Source organism: Melanostigma gelatinosum (genome assembly GCF_949748355.1).
Source record: "Melanostigma gelatinosum genome assembly, chromosome: 18".
NCBI lineage: Eukaryota > Metazoa > Chordata > Actinopteri > Perciformes > Zoarcidae > Melanostigma > Melanostigma gelatinosum.
This window is the reverse complement of record NC_136651.1, coordinates 5,179,041-5,205,668: the sequence shown is the minus strand read 5'-3', so window position 1 is coordinate 5,205,668 and position 26,628 is coordinate 5,179,041. Positions and strand designations below refer to the sequence as shown.

General features: G+C 42.0%; 3 protein-coding genes across 12 annotated transcripts in view; 1 reads left to right on the top strand and 2 right to left on the bottom strand.

Moving 5' to 3' along the window:
* Positions 1 to 655: 655 nt before the first annotated feature.
* Positions 656 to 14,044, bottom strand: lrrc8aa (leucine rich repeat containing 8 VRAC subunit Aa). The gene is made up of 3 exons (XM_079289069.1): positions 13,889 to 14,044; positions 6,588 to 8,712; positions 656 to 4,374 (listed from the first exon to the last, which is right to left on the bottom strand). The coding sequence occupies exons 2-3, from the start codon at positions 8,700 to 8,702 to the stop codon at positions 4,099 to 4,101; spliced, it is 2,391 nt and encodes a 796-aa protein (XP_079145195.1). The 5' UTR covers positions 8,703 to 8,712; positions 13,889 to 14,044; the 3' UTR covers positions 656 to 4,098.
* A 4,713-nt stretch (positions 14,045 to 18,757) lies between these two features.
* uck1 (uridine-cytidine kinase 1) lies at positions 18,758 to 20,691 on the top strand. The gene is made up of 7 exons (XM_079289174.1): positions 18,758 to 18,904; positions 19,339 to 19,498; positions 19,750 to 19,846; positions 19,957 to 20,099; positions 20,179 to 20,273; positions 20,362 to 20,410; positions 20,493 to 20,691. The coding sequence occupies exons 1-7, from the start codon at positions 18,815 to 18,817 to the stop codon at positions 20,681 to 20,683; spliced, it is 825 nt and encodes a 274-aa protein (XP_079145300.1). The 5' UTR covers positions 18,758 to 18,814; the 3' UTR covers positions 20,684 to 20,691.
* Positions 20,692 to 22,210: 1,519 nt separating this feature from the next.
* The window catches only part of rapgef1b (Rap guanine nucleotide exchange factor (GEF) 1b), a 36,424-nt gene continuing 32,006 nt past the window's right edge, over positions 22,211 to 26,628 (bottom strand). For all 10 annotated transcript variants that reach the window (XM_079289698.1, XM_079289706.1, XM_079289699.1 and 7 more), the window contains 9 exons: positions 25,949 to 26,041; positions 25,260 to 25,445; positions 24,626 to 24,710; positions 24,433 to 24,527; positions 24,262 to 24,340; positions 24,069 to 24,170; positions 23,848 to 23,945; positions 23,631 to 23,759; positions 22,211 to 23,371 (listed from right to left, as the gene is read on the bottom strand). In XM_079289698.1, coding sequence (XP_079145824.1) covers positions 23,221 to 23,371; positions 23,631 to 23,759; positions 23,848 to 23,945; positions 24,069 to 24,170; positions 24,262 to 24,340; positions 24,433 to 24,527; positions 24,626 to 24,710; positions 25,260 to 25,445; positions 25,949 to 26,041 — 1,018 coding nt within the window. In that variant the 3' untranslated portion in view covers positions 22,211 to 23,220. The remainder of the gene's footprint in view (positions 23,372 to 23,630; positions 23,760 to 23,847; positions 23,946 to 24,068; positions 24,171 to 24,261; positions 24,341 to 24,432; positions 24,528 to 24,625; positions 24,711 to 25,259; positions 25,446 to 25,948; positions 26,042 to 26,628) is intronic.

Genomic DNA, 26,628 nt, shown 5'->3' with positions numbered 1-26,628 from the left:
GGTCGATAGTCATTGAGGCCAGATGGTGTCGTCTTCTTCGGTACAGGAACCAGGCACGACGTCTTCCACAGCACCGGGACTTCCTCCTGCTTCAGGCTCAGGTTGAAGAGGTGTTCAGTGGCACTGTATGCATCCTTAGCATCAGCATACAGAAGGTCCAGAGTTTTATTCTTCCGAGTGGGGCAGTCAACATACTGGTGGAATGTTGGCAGGGCTTTATCCAGATTGGTGTGATTAAAGTCTCCCATAATAGTCAAAAACGCACCTAATGACGCACATAATTGCTACTTTTTTAAAATAAAGGTCTGAATATTTCCTCTCCACTGCCTCGATGTATAACACGGGGCCACACAGAGTTAATAACTTGCTAATTTCAGTAATGTTGTAAGAGCAAAAAAGGTAATTTTGTAATTCTGACCCTCCAAGTATCGGCCCACGAGGTTACAATCTGTAGAAAGACATTTACGACACAGTAAAAAATATGCTGCTGAGCTTTCGCCACTGAGACAAGTCAAAATGTCTGCAGAGAAGAAAGGCGTATTAGCACAACGTCGTCATAAAGTAATCAAAATACATTCCAGTGCTCAGAACCTTCCCCTGAAAGAAGAACCGCCCGCCAGATGAGGAAGTAAGACTCTCTGCAACCGGATTCAGTGTTAAGTGTTTATTTCAATATCATGTGTCAGAATGGGACAAAAAGGTAGACTCTGAACATCAGGAAATAAAGTTCAGTCGTCCATTGTTAGACGTCCCGCTTAAAAAGCCAGTGTTCACTCCACTTGATGAATAAAGACCTTGTCATGTCAGACTGGGCGGATTTAAACGAGTCTTACAGTTCATGTTCAACAGAGATTGCTGCTCGGGGTTAGGTGGGTTGTATACCTTCAGTGTGGCTGTAATGCAGTTTTTTGAATATTGTGATTTCTGTGCTCAAGTGAAATAGAATGCGAATGTCAAAAAATGTGCACACTTCAGAAATATCAGCTCACATCAGCTCACCTCCGATTACAGTGTGTTAGATTGTCATGGGTTCTTTCTGTGGAGTAATTAAATCCCGTCTTGTTTTTGGGGAAATGAGCGCCAAAGAAATCAGCATCTCACTGTCGGATCAAAACGTGTTAATCATGAGAACAAACAGATCAACGCGCTGTTTCACACAAACTACTCTACTTAAGGCAAACGTAACATCATTTCAATAAATTCAGGACAGGTAACACTAAACTAAACTTTTTTTGGTACATTTTCACAGAATGAAACAAAAGCTTTTACATGTACTAAACATAAAGGATTCACGTTTAGATGAGAATGGGCCTCTTCTGATGTGATACTGATTAAAGTGCTCGCATGACAGTTTTTAAATTAACCAAAGCGCATTTTGGTGACCTCAGCTTGGACCTTCAGCCGATTCCCTGACACTGACGTGAGGTTTTAATGTGCTCCTCATCTCGTGACTTAGAGGGAAGTGACTGTTGTAAGAGCTCTGGAGGTCAGAAAAAAGGATATTTGTGGATATAAATCGGACACATATAGCCGACTACAGATGTGTAGCGATGCTGACGTAGACCGACCACGACAGAGCTGACAGATAGATGAATATATCAATATGTGTCGAGTCATTTCAGCAAAATCGAAGGTGTGGATGACTTCCCAGTGATACCCTGAAAGAAATATCCATGGCACGGTCATACTTCAAGAGAAAAATGTGCATTTAGGGTTAAACATAGGTCAGAAAAAAAAGTATATTTAGCTGCGATTATCCTCTAATGAGCACCAAGTTAACGACACTTGACACAACAACTGATGGGCATTGTTTGAACGGCCTAATTTGACCCCCTGTGGTGCACTGCAGGAGGGAGATGTTTAGTGTCAGCAGCACCAGCGACTGCGCCGAGCCATGTTACGATATCAACGGAACGACGTACGAGTCGTCCTACAACGTATCCCTCTATCTACGGCCAGCTACCGCAGTAGAAGAGTCTAAAATAACTCGCCTATTTGCATTCATTGTTTGGCATCAAACAGGTCGTAAAAAAACAACATGTTTTGGCAACTTCTTGGCCTCACAGAAATGAAACGAGAGCAGACACATGGAGCTGGACACGCCACTTAAACCAGTGTTGACGTTTAAAAAGAGATTTCCTTTGAATTACTGCATTTTTCTGGTGTCATTTGTACCTTTTTGTTGCTTTCGTCTGTGACCTTTGCTTACAACTTTCAAACCGGTTGCTCGTCATCACATTCAAGACTGAGGCGCTTCTTTCAGAAACACAAGCAGTTCACTCATGATCCCCCCAAGGAGGGAGTCTGGATTTAAGCCAGAAAGTCAGTGAAGCAAAACTCACGGTGAACAAAGGTACGATTGTACCATTACAGTGAAACTTCCCTTTAAAAGAAACAGCTGGAAACAATAAGAGCACATACCATACGACTGATATGAAACAAACACATTTCAGCTATAGATTTTACAACACACCAAAAAGTCGTGAACGTGATGCTTGTGATCATTACGAGGGCGTTCAGCTTGTAAAAGATAAGGCCGTATTAGCAGCGAGCTGGAGCAAACATAGCAGGGTTGCTCCAAACGATGCTATTAAATCCAAAGGCGTAACAAGAAAAGTGTTTCAAGCAGAGACAAAGCATGTTGCACTAATTCGGAAAACACAAATGTGGAAATCACATATTCTGCATAATCTCTCTGAAGAAATATTTCCCTTGCGTAGGTCGGTCAAAACCAGTTTCCTTCACTCTGTGACTTCCTGTTTGTCCCCAGTTCGCTCTTGAACGGATAAACAAAAACGCTGACAAATGTCCACTTTACCCCGGAGTAGACTGAAGATAAATACAAGGGCTGACATACAAACAGCTGGGCACTCCAGTCCCCAACATCTATTCCAGACTGGCAGTACCTGCCAGCTAGTCGAGACTCTCCGGTCTCTGCAGGAGTTCATCCACAGGTTTTCATAATTAAAAAAAAAAAAATTTAAAAAAATCATACAGAGTATAGAAAAGAACCACGATTCTTGCTTGTTTTATTGGTCTACATAATATTCTGGTTGTATGATTAGAGTTGTGCGAGCTTGCGTGTGTTTTAATTTGACAAAGACAAAGAAATCAACTGCGACTCTTGATTTAGTTTCAACAGGCCAAAAACTGATACAAAGCTCACACCGGTAATGTGTGTGTGATGCTTAGTCATGCATAATAAGGTAAAGCCTGCTTCACATGTCTAAAGAAGACATGTTGTTTAGAGAAGCAAAATAAAAAGTCAGGGAGAAAAATGGTGCGTTTCTCCGCTGATGCTCCCAAACAGCCAAGAAACCGTCGCCCTCATAAATTAACAACTGCAGGGTATTTAGACGTTGCGCTGGAGTTTGTGTACTCGTCGTTACATTAGTCCTCTTGTGTTAAGGCCTAAGCTGTGTGATGATCCGTTGATCTTCATCGGAGTCATTTTGTTCACGTAAAAAGACGTGGAGGGTATAAAGAGCCTGAAGGAAACAGGACTAAACCTTCGTATCGCAACACTTTGGCTGGCAGTTGCTCCGTAACTCATTTACTAAGATCTGCCAGCAGCAAGACATGTAATTGTAAAAAATGTCAGAAGGCCAGAGGAAGGTCAGGCAAACACTGCTTTGAGCATGTTCAATTTGTGCATGATCAGAAAATACGTGATCGCGAGCACTTCAGCTCAGAGGCGATGGCTGAACGGTGCAAAGTTTGTTTGGATTTCTACAGCTCTCTCTATTAAACGGGTTTGCTTGAGCAAGGTCCTACAGTGGCATGCATATTCAACACCACCTGCTACTATACTTTATAAATCAGGATGATATTACAGATAAGCCACATTACTTTGATCATAGACGTCTTTCCTTGGCGACCATGTAACGAGTGATTACCAAGAATACATCCTTGGAGTTTCTTGAAAGCTAACGTCCGTTGCTTTTGTAGCACCGACCAAACAACAAGCCATCACTTTTCTGAGCATGGCTCACACTGCTGCAAACTCAACGTTAGCCTGCTTTTACAAACTAAAATCTCTGCTTGATTATTCGCTCCGAACAAACTTCTCTCCTCTGCGGCTCTCCACAGATGTTCGGCTCAAGCTTGCTCCTTGTCGGCCCTCCACAGCTGCTCTTTGACTTCTGGCGGCAGCGTGTTGAACAGGTCCTCCTCCACCACCAGACTGCTCCTCTTCAACAGACGACACTCGCCGAGCTCCACCGGGAGACACTCGAGGCGGTTCCCCCTCAGCTCCAGCTGGGTCAAGCCGGTGAGTTCCCCGAAGCGCGACGGCAGCGTCTGCAGGCAGTTGTTTCCCAGATTCAGAGTGCGCAGCTTCTTGCACTTGAAGAGCTCCGGGGGCAAAGTCTCGATCTTAAGTGGAGAGAGACAGAATAAAGAAGGGTGGAAGTTAACGATGAACAGAAAGAAAGACGAGAGACAGAATAAAGAAGGGTGGAAGTTAACGGTGAACAGAAAGAAAGACGAGAGACAGAATAATGAAGGGTGGAAGTTAACGATGAACAGAAAGAAAGACGAGAGACAGAATAATGAAGGGTGGAAGTTAACGGTGAACAGAAAGGTTGTTTTTTTCATCCATATGCATTGTCAGGCAACAAAACAAAACAAGATTTGGACACTCAACGCTTCACAGCCAGACTTTAGGTGGGAAGCCTCAAAACTAAATTTAGATTCCGGAAAACGAAAACGCAGAAAAAATGGTTTGACAAGGCTTCAAACGAATAATCTAAAATGTCCCTTGAAGCTAGGGCTGGGCGATATGGCCTAAAAATAAAATCTCCGATTTTTTTACAAAAAATCCGATTCACGATTTAAATCGATTTTTTCCCCCACAAATTTTTGCAGATGACAGAAGCTGTTGAAAACAATTTTTTATTTTATTTTGTGATGATTTTCCCTCGTAGGTTGATAAAAATAAAGTGCAAACAAAACCTGAACATTGTAGAAAGGTGCCTGTAGTATACAAAAAGTATTTGGTCACTCTTTTGTTTGCCTGAATCATTTAAATATAAAATTAAATTAAAGATAACATTAAATGGCATTAAATAGTAGCCTTCCATTGTAAACAACTGTGCAAATGTAACTTTTGACAGTAAGCTTTTCTAACTGAATACACTGATACAAACACAGCATGAAATAAAATGTATGTGACCCTTTACCATTCACATTTTCAAAAGTCCAACATCTGATCTAACATCAACATAACATATTGTGCACAGTAAATAAGTGCATGTAAACAAAATCAAGTGCATTCACAACATAACCAACAGTATTAAACAGTAGTGCATGTTTTTTCTAAATATTTTTTGCCAGGAAGACAGCGTCGCTTGTGCTCCCGCGGTCCTGCTCCCTCCTCAGGGCGCAACACTTCTCCCACTCGGCGGCATGCCTCTGTTTGAGGCTGTTTGTTCTGTGTCAGATGACACGAACCCGAACCATTTCCAGACCACCGAAGACACATTCTTCCCTCTCTTAAGAACGAGAGCTTCACTGCTGGCCGCCATTGTTTTCGTTTGTAAACAATGCGCGCGCACTCAACTACGGGAACCCAACGGGGGGAGGGGTGGGGGCGATTTTCTCGATTTTCAATAAAACACATCGCCTTAAAGCACACATTCGAATTAATCGATTAAATCGATTTATCGCCCAGCCCTACTTGAAGCCTTTGTGTACTTATGTCCCATGGACAGACGTTTATACATTTATAACTCCTTGTTTGTCTCAAAACGAAATGTTTAATCTCTATTCATTGATGTCCAAAATAGTCACAATATTACATAACTCATTTGAATTGATAATGTCGGATTTAGGCACGAGAAGGCTCAGAGACCACCAGCGGGGTCCCATTTAATGAAGCTATTTCTGGCGGCATACAAACCCGCTGGAACCGGTTATCAGTGTAAAACCACACAGGCGAACACAGTAAAACGGCAGTAATAGTAGCCTTTACTGAAAACACATCAGCCGGGGTGAAAAACAGCGGTTTCAGGAGTTTCTCACAGTGAGCAGAATGAAACTGCTACATCGGGAATCAAATAAACGTTTTGTAAAGACTGAAATGCTCCTGAATCCAAACTGACTAACCTAGCCATGACAGTAATAGCAAGATCTGGTACACCCCTCAAAACATTTAGGTTCATTATCTTTGCGGCAGAAATAAAGAACATCCTAAATAAAGCCCGTTTGTGAGGATTTACTTGAAAAGCAATCGTTAGCTTCTCAGGAAGTCGACGGGTCAAACAGTAGCTCCATCAGAGAGAAACTAGATTCGGGGGACAGGAGTTCGCCATGCTCAAAGAATCATGTGGTCCCACGTGACGTTAAGTTAAATAATATGTGTTGTACAATAAATATGTCCAAGCTGACTGAAAGAATAAAAGAAGATTAAAGCCTCAGTCATGTGGCTACAGTTAAAGCCAAAACTCCCAACCTGTGAAGATCCCAGAAGTCAAAAGCGTTGACCTTTGTAAATCCCTTATCTGGCCTTTGAGCGAATGGATGACCTCTCTAAGAACAAAGGAAATGAGAATGCGGGTTCAGATTTAATGGATTTGTTTTCCTCTCACCCGGTTTGCCGTCACAGCGAAGTACTGCAGGTTCTGGAGGAAGCCCACGTCGGCGTGGATGCTGGTCAGGTTGTTGTGACTCAGGTCCAAGAAGCGCAGCTTGCGGCAGAAGAACAGCTGACTGGGGATTTTCTCTATCTTGTTGCGGTTCAGATACAGCCTCTCCATGTTGGTGAGCGTTCCGATCTGAATGGGGATGTAGGCGATCTGGTTGTACCACAGCTTCAGGCACACGAGCCGGTGCAGGTGCTGGAAGCTGATGATCTCCTCGATCGTCTTCAGGTTGTTGTCCTTCAGGTCGATCTCCTCCAGGTTGTGCAAACTGAAGATGGAGTGCGGAATGCGTTCGAGGTCGCAGCGAACGAGCTCGAGCTCCGTCAGGTTGACCATCTTCTTCAGGCTGTTGAGCACCATCAGCTTGGTGCCCTCGTTGTTGATGGAGAGCTTCTGGAGGTGCACACCCACATCCGTCACCACCTGTGGCAACTTGGTCAGGTTGCTTTTCAGACGGAGCACCTTGAGCCTCTTGAGCTCCCGGAGCCCGTCGATGACGATGTAGCGGTTGTTCTCGGCGCTCAGGTTCCCGGTCAGGTGCAGCTCGCTGAGGTTCTTCAGGCTGTAGATCCACAGCGGGATCTCCTTGATGTCCGTGAACTTGACGTGGAGAGACTTCAGGTTCTCTCTCAGGAAAGCGAGAGCTGGCGCCTCAATTTTAGCCGGCGTGTGGTAGAGCCACATCTCCCTCAGGTTGCAGAGCTGGGCGATGATCGGCGGGATGGTCACGTCGGGGATGAGCTCCAGCTTGAGCACTTCCAGCTCGACCAGGTCAAACACCGTGTCCGGGATCCCGCTGAGCAAGAACAGATGCAGCTCCAGCTTTTCCTGCGAGTTCTTGGTGATGCGCTGCCTCAGCTTCCCCAGCGTCCACTCGTTGTTCAGGTTCAGCTGCCGCAGCTTGTTCTCGCTCACCTCGGACAGGAACACAGCGAAGCGCTTGGAGTACAGAGGGTCGTACTGATCGATCATGTGGAGCATGAAGGCAAAGTCGTTCTTCAGGTCGGGGATGTCGCTGTAGCTGCTTTCCTCACGGATCGATTCGAAGGAGTATCGTTTCAGGGAATGGCTGACCATCCAACAAAGAGTGTACATGCAGATGAGACCGTAAACCACCACCAAGCTGATGTAGAAACACGCCAAAATCTTGAAAAGAGTTGCTAACGGGTGAGCACAATAGAACGTGCTGTACCCTGTAAGTTTCTGAATGTTCACCGTGCACACCACACTGAACCTGATGTAGCGTACATAGTAGGCTGTGTAGCTGATTATCAGTATGAACTTGATTACTTTGATGATGGTCTGACGTATGTAAAGACGGTACACGATGTCACCCTCCTCTACGTGGATCCTGAACTTCTTCACCTTCTCAAAAAGAGCCTTGGCCTGCTCCCCTTCCTTTTTATCCAAAACCCCAGTTTCTGAGCGATCGATTATTCCTTGTTCAATCCTGGACTTTGTTCGCTGGAGCATGGGCACGCTAGCCTCAACGTCCTCGCTCACACACGAGGCCTTCTTGTCTGTCGAGCCGTTCATCTTCCCCAAAGGCTTGGGGTCGCTCTCCTCCACCACCGTCTCAGACAAAGCCCTGGTTGTCCACGGGGAGTCAAAGCACTTGAGGAGGATGGAGACAAAGTGCTCCAGTTTAGAGCTTGTGCGGGGGAACTTGAACCAGAAGTTACTGCAGGCCAAGAAGATAAGGGTGTGGAGTAGCACCAGATAGGGGAAATATTTGGCAAACCAGTGCAGTTTGTTCTCGTAGCAGACGGCGTCGACATAGTTGTACTGGTGACGGTCGAGGTCGTACTGAATCCCCTTGGGTTCCGGCGCGTCGGCGCCGCTCACATTCGGGACCGGCATGGTCTCGCAGGACCTGTTGACCACCCACTTGCAAGGCAGGCAGATCATCTTGTCCTGCGTGACCTGCAGCGTGCCGCCGAACACCGCGATCATCAGCATGACGATGGAGATGTAGTCGGTGAAAACGTCCCACCATGGCTTCAGGATGCGGTACGCTGGCTGCGTGTCAGCAAAGTACCGGAGCTCTGTGATGGGAATCATGATGGTTTATCTGACAAGACAGAAAACAGGGAATTAGTGGGGGACATATCCAGTTTAAAACATAATACAATGTTTCGGAAACCTGAATGTATTGGGGGGGGGGGGGGGGTAAATGTTAGCGTATCAAAATGTCACTCAACAATGATACAACCTGCTATGTGGCTCTACAAATGTGAATATTTTATTTGCTAATAAACTGAATATCTTTAGGTTTTTCGACTGTTGGTCACATGAAACCAGCAATTTAAAGATGTACGTTTAGTCCCGCAACTTGAGATGCTACTCATGATTATTTATACTAAATGAGATAAACAGCAAATCGTCACATTTGAGAAGCTGAAACTGGCAAAAGATTGAAGTTTTTGCTTGAAAAATGATGATGCTGAAACTATTAATGGATTATCAAAATAGTAGCGGATTACTTTTGTGATGTTGGACTTATTGAAAGCAAACACCCTTGTGTATCCCCAAGCTTCTTTATGTATAAAGCAACGGACTACATTTCCTAAAAGATCTAAACAAATTAAAGTGTGTAGTACAGCGTAGCTACCGCTAAACAAATGAACAACATGTTAAGAAGAGGAAAGACATCCCCCTTCTGCTCGCTGCAGTGAAATAAAGAATCAGGCAAATTAATAAATCCGACACACAAGTAGGGACTCAACTCCAAAACAGTTATCATCATCACACATGGAGTCCATTCAGCGAGTTTAAGGCCAAGTGTGGAGGACACCAGACATGTAGCACACAAAGAGCGGCAGTCATCGTATCTGCTGAGGAGTCTAATGTGCACCGGGGTTATCCTGGGTGGGCGCGCTGCATGTAGCGAGATCACACTGCGGTTCACAGACTGCAGAGCCAGCTGGATGTAAAAAGCACTGCAGAGCCTGAGACAGCATGCATGTTCACACATATTTCATAATATACATCTCCTGATGTGCAGCAATGTGTCTGCACAAACACGTTCACGGCACGATGGATATGGAGCAGTGTCTTCTTTAAAGGACGACGGTTTGGAATTTAATCTTTAAGAAGTCGGCATGAAATCACACTTAAACATCTGGTCGGGATACTGAACAACAACTCTCTCAGCAAATAGGAAGTAAAACCAAGCGGGCTGTTGACCACGTAGCAAAGAAACCCCAAAACCAGAAGACTCTCCCGGGCGTCCATTTACACTTAAGCACTGTCAAACCACAGCTACTTACATTACTCACATTAACTCACAGATTAGACAAAGTCACTCCATCCATAATTCATCCAGATCAAACCGGCTTTATCAAAGGTAGACATTCATCCACTAACACACGCAGACTGTTTAATTTAATCAATTACTCATCATTACAACAAACTGGTACCATCATAGCCTCCTTGGATGCAGAAAAAGCCTTCGACAGAGTAAACTGGACATTTCTCACAAGCACATTACAAAGATTTGGCTTTGGGGAATCATTGATTAACTGGGTTAAATTCTATGTACTTCACCGTCAGCCACTGTCATCACTAATGGACAAACCTCACAAAGCTTCACACTGCACAGGGGGACTAGGCAAGGATGCCCACTCTCTCCCTCACTTTTCAACATTTTCATTGAACCGTTAGCTGCAGCTATTCGTCAGAACATCTACATAAAAAGGAATTCAAACACTCAACACCCATCACAAGATCAGTCTCTATGCAGATGATATATTGCTCTTCCTACAAAACCCCTACTCATCACTACAGGAAACTATTAAAGTCATGGAAGCATTCTCTAATATCTCAGACTACTCCATTAACTGGAGTAAATCATCCATCCTTCCATTAGATAGTAACAGTTGGGATGGGGCAGCCCATACACCACCTATCCCTTTCTGCACAGGTGCCATCACGTATTTGGGAATACGCAGAACAGCTACAGTTAAAATGACAATACTTCCTAAAATAAATTACCTATTCACAATACCATCTCAACCCACCCACTCCTGGTTCAAGTCGCTTGACTCAATCATTACTCAATTCTACTGGAAAAATAAAAACACCAAGAATTAAACTGGCCACTCTACAAAAACTCTCACTCTGGTTTGGTTTTTTTAATTACTATTATTATATATATATATATTTTTTTTTTTTTTTTTTTCCTCCATCTCAAAAGGCTCAAGGACATTCTCACACACACACACACACACACACACACACACACACACACACACACACACACACACACACACACACACACACACACACACACACACACACACACACACACACACACACACACACACACACACACACACACACACACACAGACTATATGATATTTGCTGGCTTTTATCCCACTGTTCTTGTCATCCTCTTGTTGTTATGTCTATGTATTGTCTTAATATTGTCTCGTGTCTTTCAATAAAAAAGATTTTAAAAAAACCAAAAAAAACCCCAATAGTCTCATCACTTCTGTGTCCTATTGTATCTCCCTGTCCGCTCAACTCAGCCCTTACTTTCGGGACGAGGGTGAAAGAGGATAGCTGGTCAAGTGGTCACAAAAAATAAAAGGTCTTGTTTTATCCGGTTCAAACCAGAATGGCAGTACAGTCGCTGAGGGCCTCCTCTGTGACGCTGCTGCTTCTGTACTTGCACTCAGACATTACAGTACACAGTAATACCATTTGCAAGGTATTAAAAAACAACATTTGACATCAATGTAATTTCCACACTGTATGACAAACAGATTAATTACACATCCCAGACCAGAACAGTACATTAAATATGCTACGGCTTGAAACTTGCAGCAACAAGTTCAAACTGTAGATAATGGCCTCTCACATGACGGCACTGGTAAGTAAGTAAACTGTAAGAACAGAAGATGCATGTGGCATGTTTGTTGAAGGACGTTATCCTAGCATCCAGTTCCAGTAAACAGTGCGACAGACTGGTATCTTTAGTTTGAAAGAACATCACAGATTTCTTTCACAATATCTTTACACAGAACAGTCATCTTATCTCGTCTCTGCATTCACACTGCCCATCTCCCCAAAACAAAGGACTTCTACTTTGTGGAACTAAAGCGTTCTGATGTCCAGGAGAATATGATGTAATTATTTGTGATTAAAACTGGATTCCTGTTTGTAGCCATACCCCCGGTGCATTTCTCCTGAATCTGTTCCCTGAACAGACCTTCTATTGTGTACAGGCATGTCTTTGTCCATGAGGCGCTGACACACGGTCTGATGGAGCTGCAGGTGAACCTGGCCGACAAGAGAGCCAAAATATCACAGGGCCGGATATGACTTCCCTCAAGAACACTAGAGTCTCTCAACTCAAGCTACGGTCAAAGACAAGTAGAGAAAGAAAATCCTGACAAAGATATCTCTCTCTGAAAATGAAATGAAGTAAACCTGAAACCACAGCAAACTGAATTTAGGAATTAGAGACAAAAGACAGACTTCGGTGATCCCCTTACTCTTCATCCAACGCCATCATCGGGTCAAAAAACGAATTTGTACAAATATCTGCAGCTCCCGTCCACCTCAATTGGACTTTATGTTTAGCGCTAATTAGCAAACGTTAGCGTACGAACACCTTTAAGTAGGATGGTGAGCGTTATATCCACGTAACAGCGCCATGTTGGGGTTGTCTTTTTGAGCTTGTTAGCGTTATCAGAACGGTGATCTGTCGGACAGACGAATTGCTGTGTGTGAACCTTATGTTGGACTGCCAACCTGTTTATTGTATACCCATCAACTCACACAAGGCATTCTGGGATAGCTTCCAGCCCCCTTAAGAAAATGAGTGGTTTAGAAAATAAATGGATGGCTGGATGGAAATATTGATGGAAGCCAGCATTCCCCAATTACTGGCTTGATGTTTTATTACATTAGATGATATGCACTTTTTGTGTTCGGTATATCTCACACACGTTTACTGGCTTCTTCGCTGTGCTGATGGTGCATGGATGAGTGTCAATCTAAAAAGGGTGTGGCACATTTGGGCATTCTTTCACCAGTTCTTCCAGTTGTTGAAGCCGTCCACATCCCAGTGCAGTCGATGCTTCACACGAGCCTCAGACCATCTGATAATTAATAAAAGGACTCGCAGTGATTACTCTATAAACAAAAAACTGAATCAGAAGCAATTTTGAGCCAAGCATTTAAGTCAGTTTTTAAGCAAAAATGCCAAACATTTCCTAATTCTTGCTTCTCCAATGAGAGGATTTGCGGTTTTATATTATTGTACATTAAATACTAGTATATAGCATAAGATTTTGCTCTCTTCAGCATTAATAACCTTTCCACAAATATATATATTTGAGAGGTTACTGGTTTTTATTAGTCTGCCTGTTTGGCTGCATTTTGATTGGGTGCATCTTTTTGAGGTGTGGATGTTAAATGTTTACTGTAAATAAAAAGAAATCCAGGATCGTGTTCTTGGCAATCACAGACCCCACACATCCTTCCAAAACAAGATATATTTCCTGTTCCTTGAAATCAAAAGAAACGCTCCTGATCTCACCCATCTGCCCAAAACCTGGTGTTGCAGCAGGCAGGGCTTTGTTGTCAGTCTTGACCAGGTTTAACTGGTTCTAGCTACTTTATTTTTCACTACAACACTGCTTCTGTGTCACACACAACTGTGTAAAGGCACGTGTTGATGACATCATTAAAATAATGTGAATATATTTGATTTGCAACCTTACAAGAAAGGACTGTAATATTGCCATCCAAATTTATATTACTACAAATGACACCAGCTATATTTAAGATCTTACATTCATATTACAGATAAACTATATCTTATAGTAGACCTGCAATATTGGTGTCATAATGAAACACGGGGAGGAAAGATTAGATCAAACAACAGCGCTTTACTGAGACATATATCACAATGTATTTATTAATTTTTGCATTTAAATCCATTGTTAACTATCCTAGTATTTAATCGGCAACATTGTTTATGCTGTCGGCCACAATACAGCAGAATTAATAACCGTTGCGTTGCCTTTCTGGCCTACAAACGTTGAGCGATAATGTCTCATTAGCTATTTTGGGGGGTGGATTTAAGATTAAATAATAAATAAATGCTGTCTACCCCGGAAAGCGACCTCATACCGATACCCAGTGAGCACGCTGCGGCAGAGAAACCACCGTGACCCGCATGACTATTAAAGCCAGTCAAACAAATAAGGGAAATTAAGAGAGAGAGAGACAGACCTTGGTAAAGACGGTGTCTCTCTGCTCCGCCGCACACGGGTGACACATTTCTCAAACGTTTCTCAGCAGCTGTAGCCGGTCGGACACCGGGCCGGGGCCCCGTACAACAGTGACGGAGGAGAAAAACCACACGACGGTATAAACCAGAGCGGTGCCGTCCGCTGTCACGAAGACAACTGCTATTGCACGAGACTGGCGGAAGTACTAATACAGAGCCGCCATCAAAATAAAAGCACGGCGGTAGTATGGCAAAGTTGGTTAATTTTAAGAAATCAGAATTTGACATATTTCGTATGATTGTTTTAATATTACGTACAAATGATGTGTTTATAGCCCAATTAGTGATATTATATCATAATCCACTGTCAATTCCCAAATCCATTGTCGTTGTTGTTTATGTTCATATTCTTCGATATTTATATTTATATTGTACATAGTAGTTAAATGTTAAAGGTTTATGCTTAGTTTCTCTGTTCTACTTTGTTGTCTTTAATGTCCTTACGCATATGCATACATGGCCAATAAAGCTGAATCTGATTCTGATTGTTTCCAGTGTTTTCTTTTCATTTTTTCCAATTTGAGATACTAGATTAGCAGTATGGTACTGCATTGTAAGCATATCATATGTTTTTTATTTCATTAGTAACTAGTAACTATAAGTGTCAAATAAATGTAATGGAGTAAAAAGTACAACATATTTAGTTCTAGTATAAAGTGGTATACAATGGGAATACTCAAGTTAAGAGCATGTCAAAATTGCACAGTACAAAGTAAATGTACTTTGTTACATTCCACCACTGGCAGTGCCGAGTTACACCAGATGAATGGTTATATTGCAATTCCATAAATTACTCTTCTGTAAAGATTCATAATATTATATCTTAAATATTTGACTGTGTTTAGTGGCGTAGTATTGACTTTACAGTGGCCTTTTAACTACTTGTATTTGCAAATCCTCAACTGTTAATAATCACAATGCATTTTCTACAATGACATGCACATAACTATATACATCCGAAGTACATTTTGTGCAATGTTTACAATGTAATATTCTACATCAGAATACAAGAAAAAACAATGATTTTTTAAAAATGTTTTAAGTCTCTGGATTGTGGAACATAAGTGATGTGCAAACCAAGTCAGTAACAGAGAAATACAACAGACACAACTGTATGTGGACTCACCACAGAGGCAGGGTGTCAGCACTGGGAGGCCTCCTAGTTTCAGACTGACTGCAGTTCCACTTACACAAGCTCAGCCCACCGTTCAGAGCAAGATTAAGCAACACACCCTTCAGTCAACACCAGTTCACCAAATTTGTTATTTGTGCTGATTGCCATTCAACTCAGCTGCGCCCTCCTGCAGCAGCACTGCCCTCAGCCAGTTGGTGAAGGTGGTTTTGCTATGCATAACCTGCTCTACTTCTCCCTTTCTGTCTAAACATTGGCAGACGATGAAGCGATGACAACTGTTTGTGCATATTTCTTTGTGCAATACTGCAGGATGCCTCCCCAGACATGTCTTTGAGATTGGAAGAAAAAGTCTGACTCTGAGAGGTGTTGTCAAATTATTTATGACACCCTCTGGTGGTTGTGTCAAAGAAGTGACTTGACTTCCCCACACCAGGATGTTTACTTAATCAAAGCTGAAATCTAATTTTGTCTTTGAATATTAACTTGAAGCACTTTTAATGGTGAACTCCAAGCAAACAAGGCAATTATTATTTTGCAAGATTGCCTCCAAACATGCTGATCAAGGACAAGCAGAAAACTACAATAGCCAAAGAGCATAAACAAGACTTAACTTTCCTCATTTTGGAATAAATAGAGGATTGTCTTAGCTGACATCGATACAGGACGAGCTGTTCTGTTTCCCCCTAGCCTTTGTTTCACCTCAAAAACAAGTCTATAAACTGTGGTTGACCTGAAATGTATTCTGCTGCTGACATGGCATCCATCAATGAGGGCAACTAGCACTGTTGCCCAGGCATAATTTATCTTCAGGGACAATACAGAATCTTATCTTATACCGATGAGAGGGAATGGATGCAATCATGATGTCCATTTTAACAGTGGACACACATCTTTTGACTGATTAAGAAATTCATGATAACCCACCAAATAGCAGAGTCATATATTTTTGAGATTGCTTAACTAAATATTGACCATGGCTATTGTGACGTTTTGTTGGGACGGATTGTAACTGGCAAATTCCCAGTTTCTGGTTCAGCTCCTTGGACTTCATTCTGGCCACACGGCTTTCTGTTTTGTTGATCACATGATTGTATTTAAAAAAGTAACAAATAACTGTCAGATAATTGTGGTTCAGCAAAAAGTTCAATATATCTGCCTGCCTTAAAGGGAAATAGCCTACTAAATATCACCTCTAATTTGTAGGCTACTTAATTACAGTACTTGAGAACATGTATGTTATTTTCAACAAGTGAAAAAAACTATTGGTAAATAAAACATTCACAGAATCCAAAAAGTAAATTCATTCTGTCAAACAGAGCTCAGAATTTCAATAGAAACTTTATCACATAATTCATTTTTTGCCTTATATTTGTCTGTTTCGAAGGATATTAGTTGTATGCAAACTTTTTCTAATTTCACCATGGGCCGCTGTCAATAAAGTTTATTTTGAAAACGTGTTTGACGTCATCAGTCCGCGCCAAAAGTGCATGTTGATGAAATTGAAAAAAGGGGACGCTGATATCCTTTAGAAACACCCGTCATGTTGGTTTTACATAAATGTTTTGACATTGTGTGTCCATCCAGTTCTTCGAGGACGATGCTGGCTGTCGGCCGGTTGTATCGGTGTTTTCACGGTCGTGCAGCACCGTCTGGACTCGACTGTCGTCCTCCAGGACCGACGACCACCACAGTCAGGTCCGGGTTTCCCTCCTCACTAAACCAGCGTGGTTTGCATATGTTGTTACCTGCTAACGGATGTGCAGCTCGTCTTAGTAGTTCCAGAGGATTCTCTACATCACCGAGCACCAGAAGTGACGCTATTGGAAAGATCGAAGCAAAGCATTATCAACTCGTTTACACATGCAAGGTACCAGTACCAGTGTTTGGGACATTGCTTTTACGTCTAATCAGATTTTAGTTCAAATGTATTGGTTGTCTTGGTCTGTTTTTGTGTGTTGTGACATGTTTCTGAGTCCTACACCTGACATGCTGTCTGTGTCACTTCTGCAGGTTTGCTCTACCAGGTCCACAGAGAAGATATCCAAGCAGGCTTATCACAAAGGTGTTGTGATAGTGACATGTCCCGGATGTAAGAAACACCATATCATTGCTGATAACCTCAACTGGTTCTCTGACCTGGAAGGGAAGAGGTTGGTGGTGATTGAGCTTCTGATCATAAACCAGAATACGTCATTGATTCATAACAACATTCAAAACGGGACCATTAAAAGTCATGTGGTTGCCCTGCAATTTGGTTAATTTAGAATGGTGACCAAGATATGTACAGAGACACTTAACAGTTAAATAATCAGAATCAGAATCAGAACCGTTTATTGCCAAGCAAGTTTTCACCTGCAAGGAATTTGTCATGGCGGAAGGTGCATAACATTCAACAATAAACAATAACATTTAACTGTTAAAATAACATAAACTATCAAACATTTAACGATCAAAAACAGTCAGCACAGTGCAGGAAATAGAAACATATTTGAAATGTACAATAACATATGTAATATAGGATATGGAATAAAGTGCACACAAAAACGGATAACATGACTGTAAACCAAGTGAAGTGTATGAAATGTTAAAAGTGACGAGTGTGTTTAAATAGAGACAGGGATGTGCAGGGGAGAGACCAGAAGGAAAGAGACCAGAAGGAAATGTCCTGGGGATGACAGAGTCAGTGGGGGACCCGGGCTCTGTTAATGAGCCTGACTGCCGACTAACTATTATTAACTTGTTACTGCACTCTGGTAGACAAATCATGTAATGGTGATTACCTTGAATATATTGGGATTTCTGGTCCACATTTTGTTGTAACTTATTATTGGCTGACATGTGTATAGCTAGTGTTTATAATAGCAGCCACATATCATTCAAAAGATTATTTTAGTTGAGACGAAGAGTAGAACATGCACTTTATCAGGAAGTATGAGGTGAGACAGATCGCAAACTTTGGTTTGGGCAAAGGGTGCAAGTTTCTAGGTAAATGGAAATCACAAAATACTGGTTAAATGGATAAAAAACACCTCTGCAACTGCAATTCAAAATGCACTAGAAATAATTGATATTTTGATTTAACCAATAACTGTGTACAGTATACTTGTGAATGACTCGTGCTGTATGCATTTATACTTTTAGAAACATTGAGGAAATCCTTGCTGCCAAAGGAGAGACTGTGAAGAGGATTAAAGGAAGTCCTGCTTTGGAGATATTGGTGGATGAATCCATCAAAGACAAGTCTCAACGTGGTGAAAACACAGAGAAATCAGACAACAACCCAGAAAAAACATGATGCTGTATTTACACTGTATATTTTAAGATGTTTATATTTAATGATATAATAAACGCAAATGTTTTCCTATGGGATTTGTTGAATAGAGAATTGTGTGAGACCAGATCTTAACAGAGGGGGTATAACTTTAATCCCCGCTAACTGATTGCAAATGAAACAGTCAAAGGCAGAGAACCAAAGGTATTCAGAAACATTAGATCGTAAACGTAAGTTTCCGATAATATATATACTTTAATATATAATATTTTAACATTGAATGTAGTTCCGCTCCAAACTGTCCTGTGTTGACACTTTGGGCCGAGAGAGCGTTAGTTCTCGCGAGAACCAACGCTCCTGTTCTCGCGAGAGTAGAGCGTTGCTATTGCTACAGGTTAGCATAGCTAGCACGCAGCCAAGCTATCGTGATATCCGCAGTCTTTCTGAACTGTTGGGAGTGCGATGGATGTATTCGGAGCCCTAGACGAGGCAGACAGGCCACGGAATCACCCTTTCCTAATAGGGGTCAGCGGAGGAACCGCCAGCGGCAAGGTCAGTCCGTTTTAACCGGAAGATCTCCCGACTACGGAAATTAGCAACCTAAGTAGCTTAGCTTAGTTTGCTTGCAGCGCAAACACTCGCTTTATCAAACGATCACATCAGCTGGCACGCCCCCTTGCTCAGTTAACATTTTCTCATCAGTAACTTATGCTCTGCTAATATTTAACGTTACTATCTTTACCAACACTTCTTTTTCACCCTTTAGCACTAAAAAGCTTCATACAGCTAACTAGCCGCTGTCAAGTCTTAACTAGTCAATTCCTTTAATACCTGACCGAGAGTCAGCTGATTAACACGAACGGTACAATGTTTTGTTCCACACTTCCATACATTTTAATGTGTCCTAGCTAGGTTAACCTAGTAAATTGAGCATTCCGATTAGTCATACATGCCAATAACTGAGCATACGAAGTTGTGTGCCACAGTCAACAGTTTGCGCCAAGATCATGGAGCTACTGGGCCAACACAAGGTGGACCGCCGGCAGAGGAAGGTGGCGATCATCAGCCAGGACTGCTTCTACAGGATCCTGACTCCAGAGCAGAAGGCGAAGGCGCTGAAGGGCCAGTACAACTTTGATCACCCAGGTAGGCCCAGGCCACTGAAACCTCTCTTTTCACACACACCTTTATTCAAAACAGGTGCACTGATGTATTGTTAGACTTGTATCATCAATATTTTCCCTCCTGTAATATCCAACCAGCACCAATCCTATTGTGGATTTATTTGTGTTAAACATTCTTGTTAAATGTCACACCTGTAGTGTAGTGTATGTATACATTGTTTACATGCTGCGTGCACTGCATTTAAATTCTACCGTTTGTTCAATGTCTTGCAGAGGCGTTTGACACCGAGTTAATGTACAAAACCTTGAAGGACATCGGGGAGGGAAAGGTGGTTGAAGTTCCAACTTATGACTTTGTCACTCATTCCAGGTAGGAAGTATTTCCCATTGATTCAGGCCTAATGAGAAATCTTTAAAAAATAAATAAAACTAATGTTCATCAACATTGCCTCTGTATGAAGAATATGTGCATATTTCCAGGTTGGAGGACAGGATCACAGTTTACCCAGCAGACGTGGTCCTCTTTGAGGGGATCCTGGTCTTCTACCCCCAGACGGTGCGTGATATGTTTCACATGAAGCTCTTTGTGGACACAGATTCAGACGTCAGACTGTCTCGCAGAGGTATTGAAGTCTCCAATCACACACTATATTTCCAGATGTTACCACAGTATATAAACCATGTAACTTCATTTTCCTGTAGTTCTGCGGGACATGACGAGAGGGAGAGACCTGGAGCAGATTCTCACGCAGTATACAACATTTGTCAAGCCTGCCTTTGAAGAGTTTTGTTTGCCTGTAAGTATAGTTTTTATCACTGATTCTGTGCCTGTTTTCCAGTGTCTTACCCTGCAAACTAATCTTAAGTAATTTAATTCTATCTCAGACAAAGAAGTATGTGGATGTCATCATTCCAAGGGGAGTTGACAATATGGGTAAGTGTGTTTTCCTAACTAAGATGCTTTTCTGCTAATTTCTCCAGCATGAGTGCTTGACAAATCCTCTCTCTCTCACCAGTGGCCATCAACCTCATCGTACACCACATCCAAGACATCCTGAATGGTGACATGTGCAAATGGCGTGCGTCCATATATGGCCACGCTCGAGGCTTCAAACGGGCCATTTCTGACCCGGGCGACCTGCAGAGCGGGGCCTCAAATCCTTCAGGAAAGAGGATCCTGCTGGAGCCCAGCTGTCGGCCTCATTGAGACAGACTGTATGGACGCATGGGGTGGGCGGGTGGGTCCAGACTGTGAACATAAGCTTTTGAGTTGGGATCGCTGCGACGGGTGTGATGCCTGTCTCACCTTCTGCAGCAGGTGTTTTGTTCGTTAAGTATCCACATTCAGTGCTGCAACCTCTTCATAATTTCACTTTAATTATTGGTCCATAACCAATATAATAGATGCTTGTCACATGTAAAAGTCTTCCAAGATAGTGTTTGACTTTGGTCACATGACCTGACGATAGGAAGCGTTATTTAAATGTTTCATTTCATTTAGTTTATATATATATATACATATGTATATATACATATATATATACACATACGTATATATATATATATATATAGATATATACATACGTATATATATATACACACACATACGTATATATATATACACACACATACGTATATATATATACACACACATACGTATATATATATATATACACACACATACGTATATATATATATATATACACACATACGTATATATATATATATACACACACACGTACATATATATATATACACACACATACGTACATATATATATACACACACATATACATATATACACATATACATATACACATATACGTATACATATACGTATATATATACGTATATATATACGTATATATATACGTATATGTATATATACATATACGTACATATATATACGTATATGTATGTATATATACGTATATATATACGTATGTGTATACATATACGTATATATATACGTATATATACATATACGTATATGTATACATATACGTATATATATACGTATATATACATATACGTATATATATACGTATGTGTATACATATACGTATATATATACGTATATATACATATACGTATATGTATACATATACGTATATATATACGTATATATACATATACGTATATATATACGTATATATACATATACGTATATATATACGTATATATATATATATACGTATATGTATATATACATATACGTATATATATATACATACATACATATACGTATATATACATACATATACGTATATATATGTACGTATATGTATATATACATATACGTATATATATACATATACATACATATACGTATATATACATACATATACATACATATACGTATATATATACACATATATATACATACATATACGTATATATACATACATACATACATATATATACATACATATATATACATATATATACACACATATATACATACACATACATACCTGCTTGTTTATTATAAGATGATATTTAAATTACGCTAACCTTTTATCGCGCTGCTTTCCCAGTTAGTTTTAACTTATTTTAGTCTAACATTAGGCCAGGTGGCTGTAGCGGTGTCACACTTTGATTGGTAATTAGTGCTTCCTTTTAATACATGCATTAGTTTTCCACTGATATTTCTGTACAACAATAAATGGAAAAGTGTCTAAGTGTTATTTGACAATGAAAATGAAGCTTCTGACCAACACAAGGTGTATAGAAACAGAGCGGTTTGTTTTATTGGGGGTTTGAGAGCACAGTGCGATGTGTTGGTTTGGACTACTATCCCGAGAGGAAATCAATGATTTACTACAGCACAGTTTGGAATGACAAACACACAAGTCACTGAGGACTTCAGTCACACAACACTTTCACACACTGACATGGCTGGGACGTGATTGTGATTGCCTGGTGGTTCTCTACACTTGAACACGGCACACAATTATTCAGTACGACATACATAGATCACAGCATCTTTAGTAATTCATCTTTTTTGCTTTTTTTTAGTGCACACACGTGTATGGCACTTTGGGAGAAGCTAAGCTCTTCTCGTAAGCATAAACATCCTTTTTAAGAACAAAAGGAGCACTGTATATAATACATTTCATAACCATACATGATTCTTACACAAAATGTTTCAAAACTCATCGAATTCCAGTCTGTAATGGTCATCCTCTCTTCCGAGTCCAAATCCCCCCCCCCCTCGTTGCTTCCCGTTGACGTCTCAGTTCAGGGCGGCCGCTCTTGTGGTTCTGCCGTTTTAGGGGACGTCGAGGAGAGGGTCGCCGAAGGAGACCAACAAATGGCACATACATAAAAGAAAGGAAGGAGCAACTTGGAAAGTAATGGACCATTCGGCTCAATCTCACACACGCAACAGCTCCACTCTAAAACAGAGAGCCCAGGGAGTAGACTTTGTTTTTTTCCGTAGCGTCTCCCCGTCCGCTCTGTGTGATTCTTCACTCATCCTCGGGGGCCGGGCTTCTTCTCGCTTCACCAAAGTCACAGAATCTCTACCCGTCTAAACGCCGGAGCCACAGTAATCCCAAATATAATCTCCCAGAGCGGCGGAGCTCCTCGTGAACCTCAGCCACACTTCTGTAGTCTGTAGTTTGTTCTGCATCCAAAGAGTCTTCCATTAGCTCCAGCGGATAAGCTTCCATTCGTCTGTAGTAAAGTGGAGTTAGTGTCATGAAGCACAGTTTGAGGTCAGTCTCGGAGGCCCCCGGGGCCCTAGGTCTTCTCCTCGCGCTCCGTCTTGCGCCTGGTGATGTTCCTGGGCTTGATCTTTAGCGACAGCTCCCAGAGCGCCTCCTCTGCCAGGTGGTCGCTGAAGTCGTTGAAGAAACAGACGATGTCGTCGTTGCGCTTCAGCTCATAGTGCCTGTGACGACAAGAGGTGGAGGTTTGATTGATGCGGTAATTCATTCGTGGGGAAACAAAACAGCCCGTGTGGAGATGGCCGCAATGCTTAATATTAAAATTGAATGAAAAACAAAAGGAGGCATCCACTGTATTTCCTGCCAGTGGCAATGAAATGACGACATTTATTACTCTGATTGATGTCAATAAAGCGTTCTAATGATATATCAAGAGTACCGGCATCTTTTCATCATAATGTAAATTCATCCCAGTGGACTTACACTTGCTGGAAGCGCCGCATGCTGTCCAGAATGTTGAACTGCTGCCAGCGTTTGGAGAAATTGACCTTCCCGTCGATGAGGTCGGGGTTCCCCAGGTGGACGAAGGTCAAGTCCTGCAGAATGAGACCCCTGGAAGAACGACGAGTCACGTCAAGTCGTGGCTCTCGGATAAAAAAAAACCAACATCTGTATGAGATCGAACATTTGATTCACTTACAGGTACGGGATGCACGGCGGCTCAACCTCAGACAGAGCCGCTCTGTACGCTCTGAAGGAGGAGGAGCTGTCAATCAACGTGCAATACTCCTCCAATCCCTGAGAAAAGAAGAAGGAGCGATGTGAAAAGTGTTTGACACAAATACTGTAATCGGTGAGAGTAGATGATTCAGAGACTACATCTCTCCTTTTTTTACATGCTGATACGTGTGGTAACCTCACCTCTGAGGTCTGTTTCTGCCACTCCAATCTCCTGATGGGGGCGGAGTCCAGAGCGGACAGTATTGCCAGGTAGGAGTTGAAATTATTCAACTTTCTTAAGTGCTGTAATAAGAGATTTGAATGAATGTTACAGCATTAAACAACAAGGAATATTAACACGACAATTAGGATATTCAAGTTTAAGGCGACTTACCTTCATTATCTTTATGAACTTGAGAAGCAGCTTCTCTCTGTCTTGAGCTTTCTCCTGCTGAATTATCAAAGAGCGGACCCTGAAGGGTAAAGAGAACCAAACACTGTGTCAGAGGGAAGCCAGTGACAGGTGTGGAGATGTGACGGCATGAGGTTTGCGTGTTGGTCTTACCAATAGCTCATGTTGTTAAAGTGCTCTGTGAACTGAGTCAGGTTCGGACTCTTCTCCTCGTTCTGCTCCTTGGCCCAGAGCAGGACCTCAGGGATCTGAAGGAGAACAGGAAAGAGTAAAAAAAGTTTGAGGTCGACTCTGCGGCGCTCGCAACACAACGAACAAGGAGTGACACACAAACATGCCGCTGTACCTCAATTTTATAGAAGAGCTCGGCATCAAGGAGAGTGAGCTGATCCGCAATCTCGTGACTGCGGAAGTCGTGGAGGGTTCCAGGCCTGTCGGGACACACCAACGATTAGACGATGTCTTCAAATTACAGTCTTCTACAGTGATTCCTTTTGGTGCAGTCGAATGCTTTTACAGGAAGTCTGGTCTTGTTGTAACATAAAAATGAACCTACGGGTTTGAATCTCATTTGGTTAGGAAACCCAACTAATCCATCTATTCTGAGGTTATGCATAAATATTAATAGATGGAAGAGATTTGAGAATGTATTTTGGCGTATTAATGTCAGATTGAGTGGTTGTAATATTGTATGTTTTGTATTCATGGTCATTTGTATTTCTCTTACATTTGCACCACAAAGTCATATGACGAATGCTATATATATATATCGAATGCCATCGTTGGGGGAGTAAAGTGTACAAGAGAAGAGTTTTCAATACATTTTGGATATTCAAGTGAACCATTAAACAACTGAGAGGCGTCATTGTAACACTGTCCGTTTTCCTCACGGTACGGAGCTTTAAGAGTACGGTTACATTACACCTGCTGTCCGCACATGCCAGTCTCAGAAAAAGCTGACCCTTGACCCCCCCATGTACCTTGCGGAGACCCCTCGGGCAGCGAGCGGCTTGAGCGAGTTGGTGTAGCGCAGCAGCTTCCTCTGCTCCACCTTATCCAGGATGTTCTTGCGGAGCACACGGGCGAGGCTGAGCTCGCCATTGCACACCAGCGTGAACACCAGGTCCATCAGCTGTTTCAAGATGTCCTCCGTCAGCTCCACCAAGCTGGAGGAAGAGTTGTGACGGGAGAGAAGCAAAGAAAGAAATAAATTCAACTGGTTATTGATGATCAGACGTTTATGACCATTAGCGCATCAATTAGAGGGAGATTTGGAACAAAAAGAGAGCGATCTGCAGATGCTGTTGCAGAAACAGGGACATACTTTCCGGTTATAGCTGTCGGCAGGACAATAAAGTGAAGTTCTTGGGATCATTGGATTCGGAAACACATATTATAAGGCTGCAATCCACTGTTAGTAAAGAAATATGACTGAAGAATGACTTTTAGCGTTACATCCCAGCTTCAAATCACTCATGCACGAGTTTACACGATGCCTACAGGTGTCAATAACCAGCTTCTCTTCGCACACGGCATTTTTTTTGTCTCGAACAAAATTACATTTCTTTAAAAACCTTGCTTTCCTCTAAAACCAAAAATAACAATATTCATTAATTCCTCTCAATATACTTGGAAACACATGTTCCTGAGGAGGTGCACCACGACTCACCACAGCTCATCAACCACACGGACCAGCACAAAGAATGTGTTCTTGCTGACTCGCTTCTTGAAGGTGTCCGGACTGTGGCAGAACCTGGTGTATGTGCTTCGTGGTCAAGGACAAACAAAACAATACGACAAGTGGAACACAAAATACAGTAAGACATTGAGCTTAAAGCTCCTCGATATGATGCTTCATCAAGATGTGTGGAGTTTTGCTTGCATCCCTCCATTAGAAGAACATCTTGCGGTTCTACAAATCAATTAAAAAATAGCCTTATTATATGGAAACATACATCATCACATGGCCGTCACCGTCAGTGCTGTGGAGGAATAGAAGTCTACAGCGGCGCTAGCTGCTCCGTCCGCTAGCTGAAAACAGTGACACAGCATTCCACGTGGACGTTTGCTGCCACAGAGGCAGCATCACGGCAGGAAACATCAGGTTGTGGAAGAGTCCATGATGCCCCGCTCTGCTTCGGTGACAGTGAGCGAGATGTACAATCACAACAAGCCCCAGTAAATCCAGGAGTAGTTTAAACATGAGTGTCCATCAGGAGAGGGGGGGGGGGGTCTCCATCTATGAATGTTTGTAACTGAGAGCGCTGAATATGAGCAAACAAGGTCTTTTCTCGTTAAAAAAAAAGACTTTGCAAGAAAAACAGCCTTCAGCTAACTAGACAGTGATTA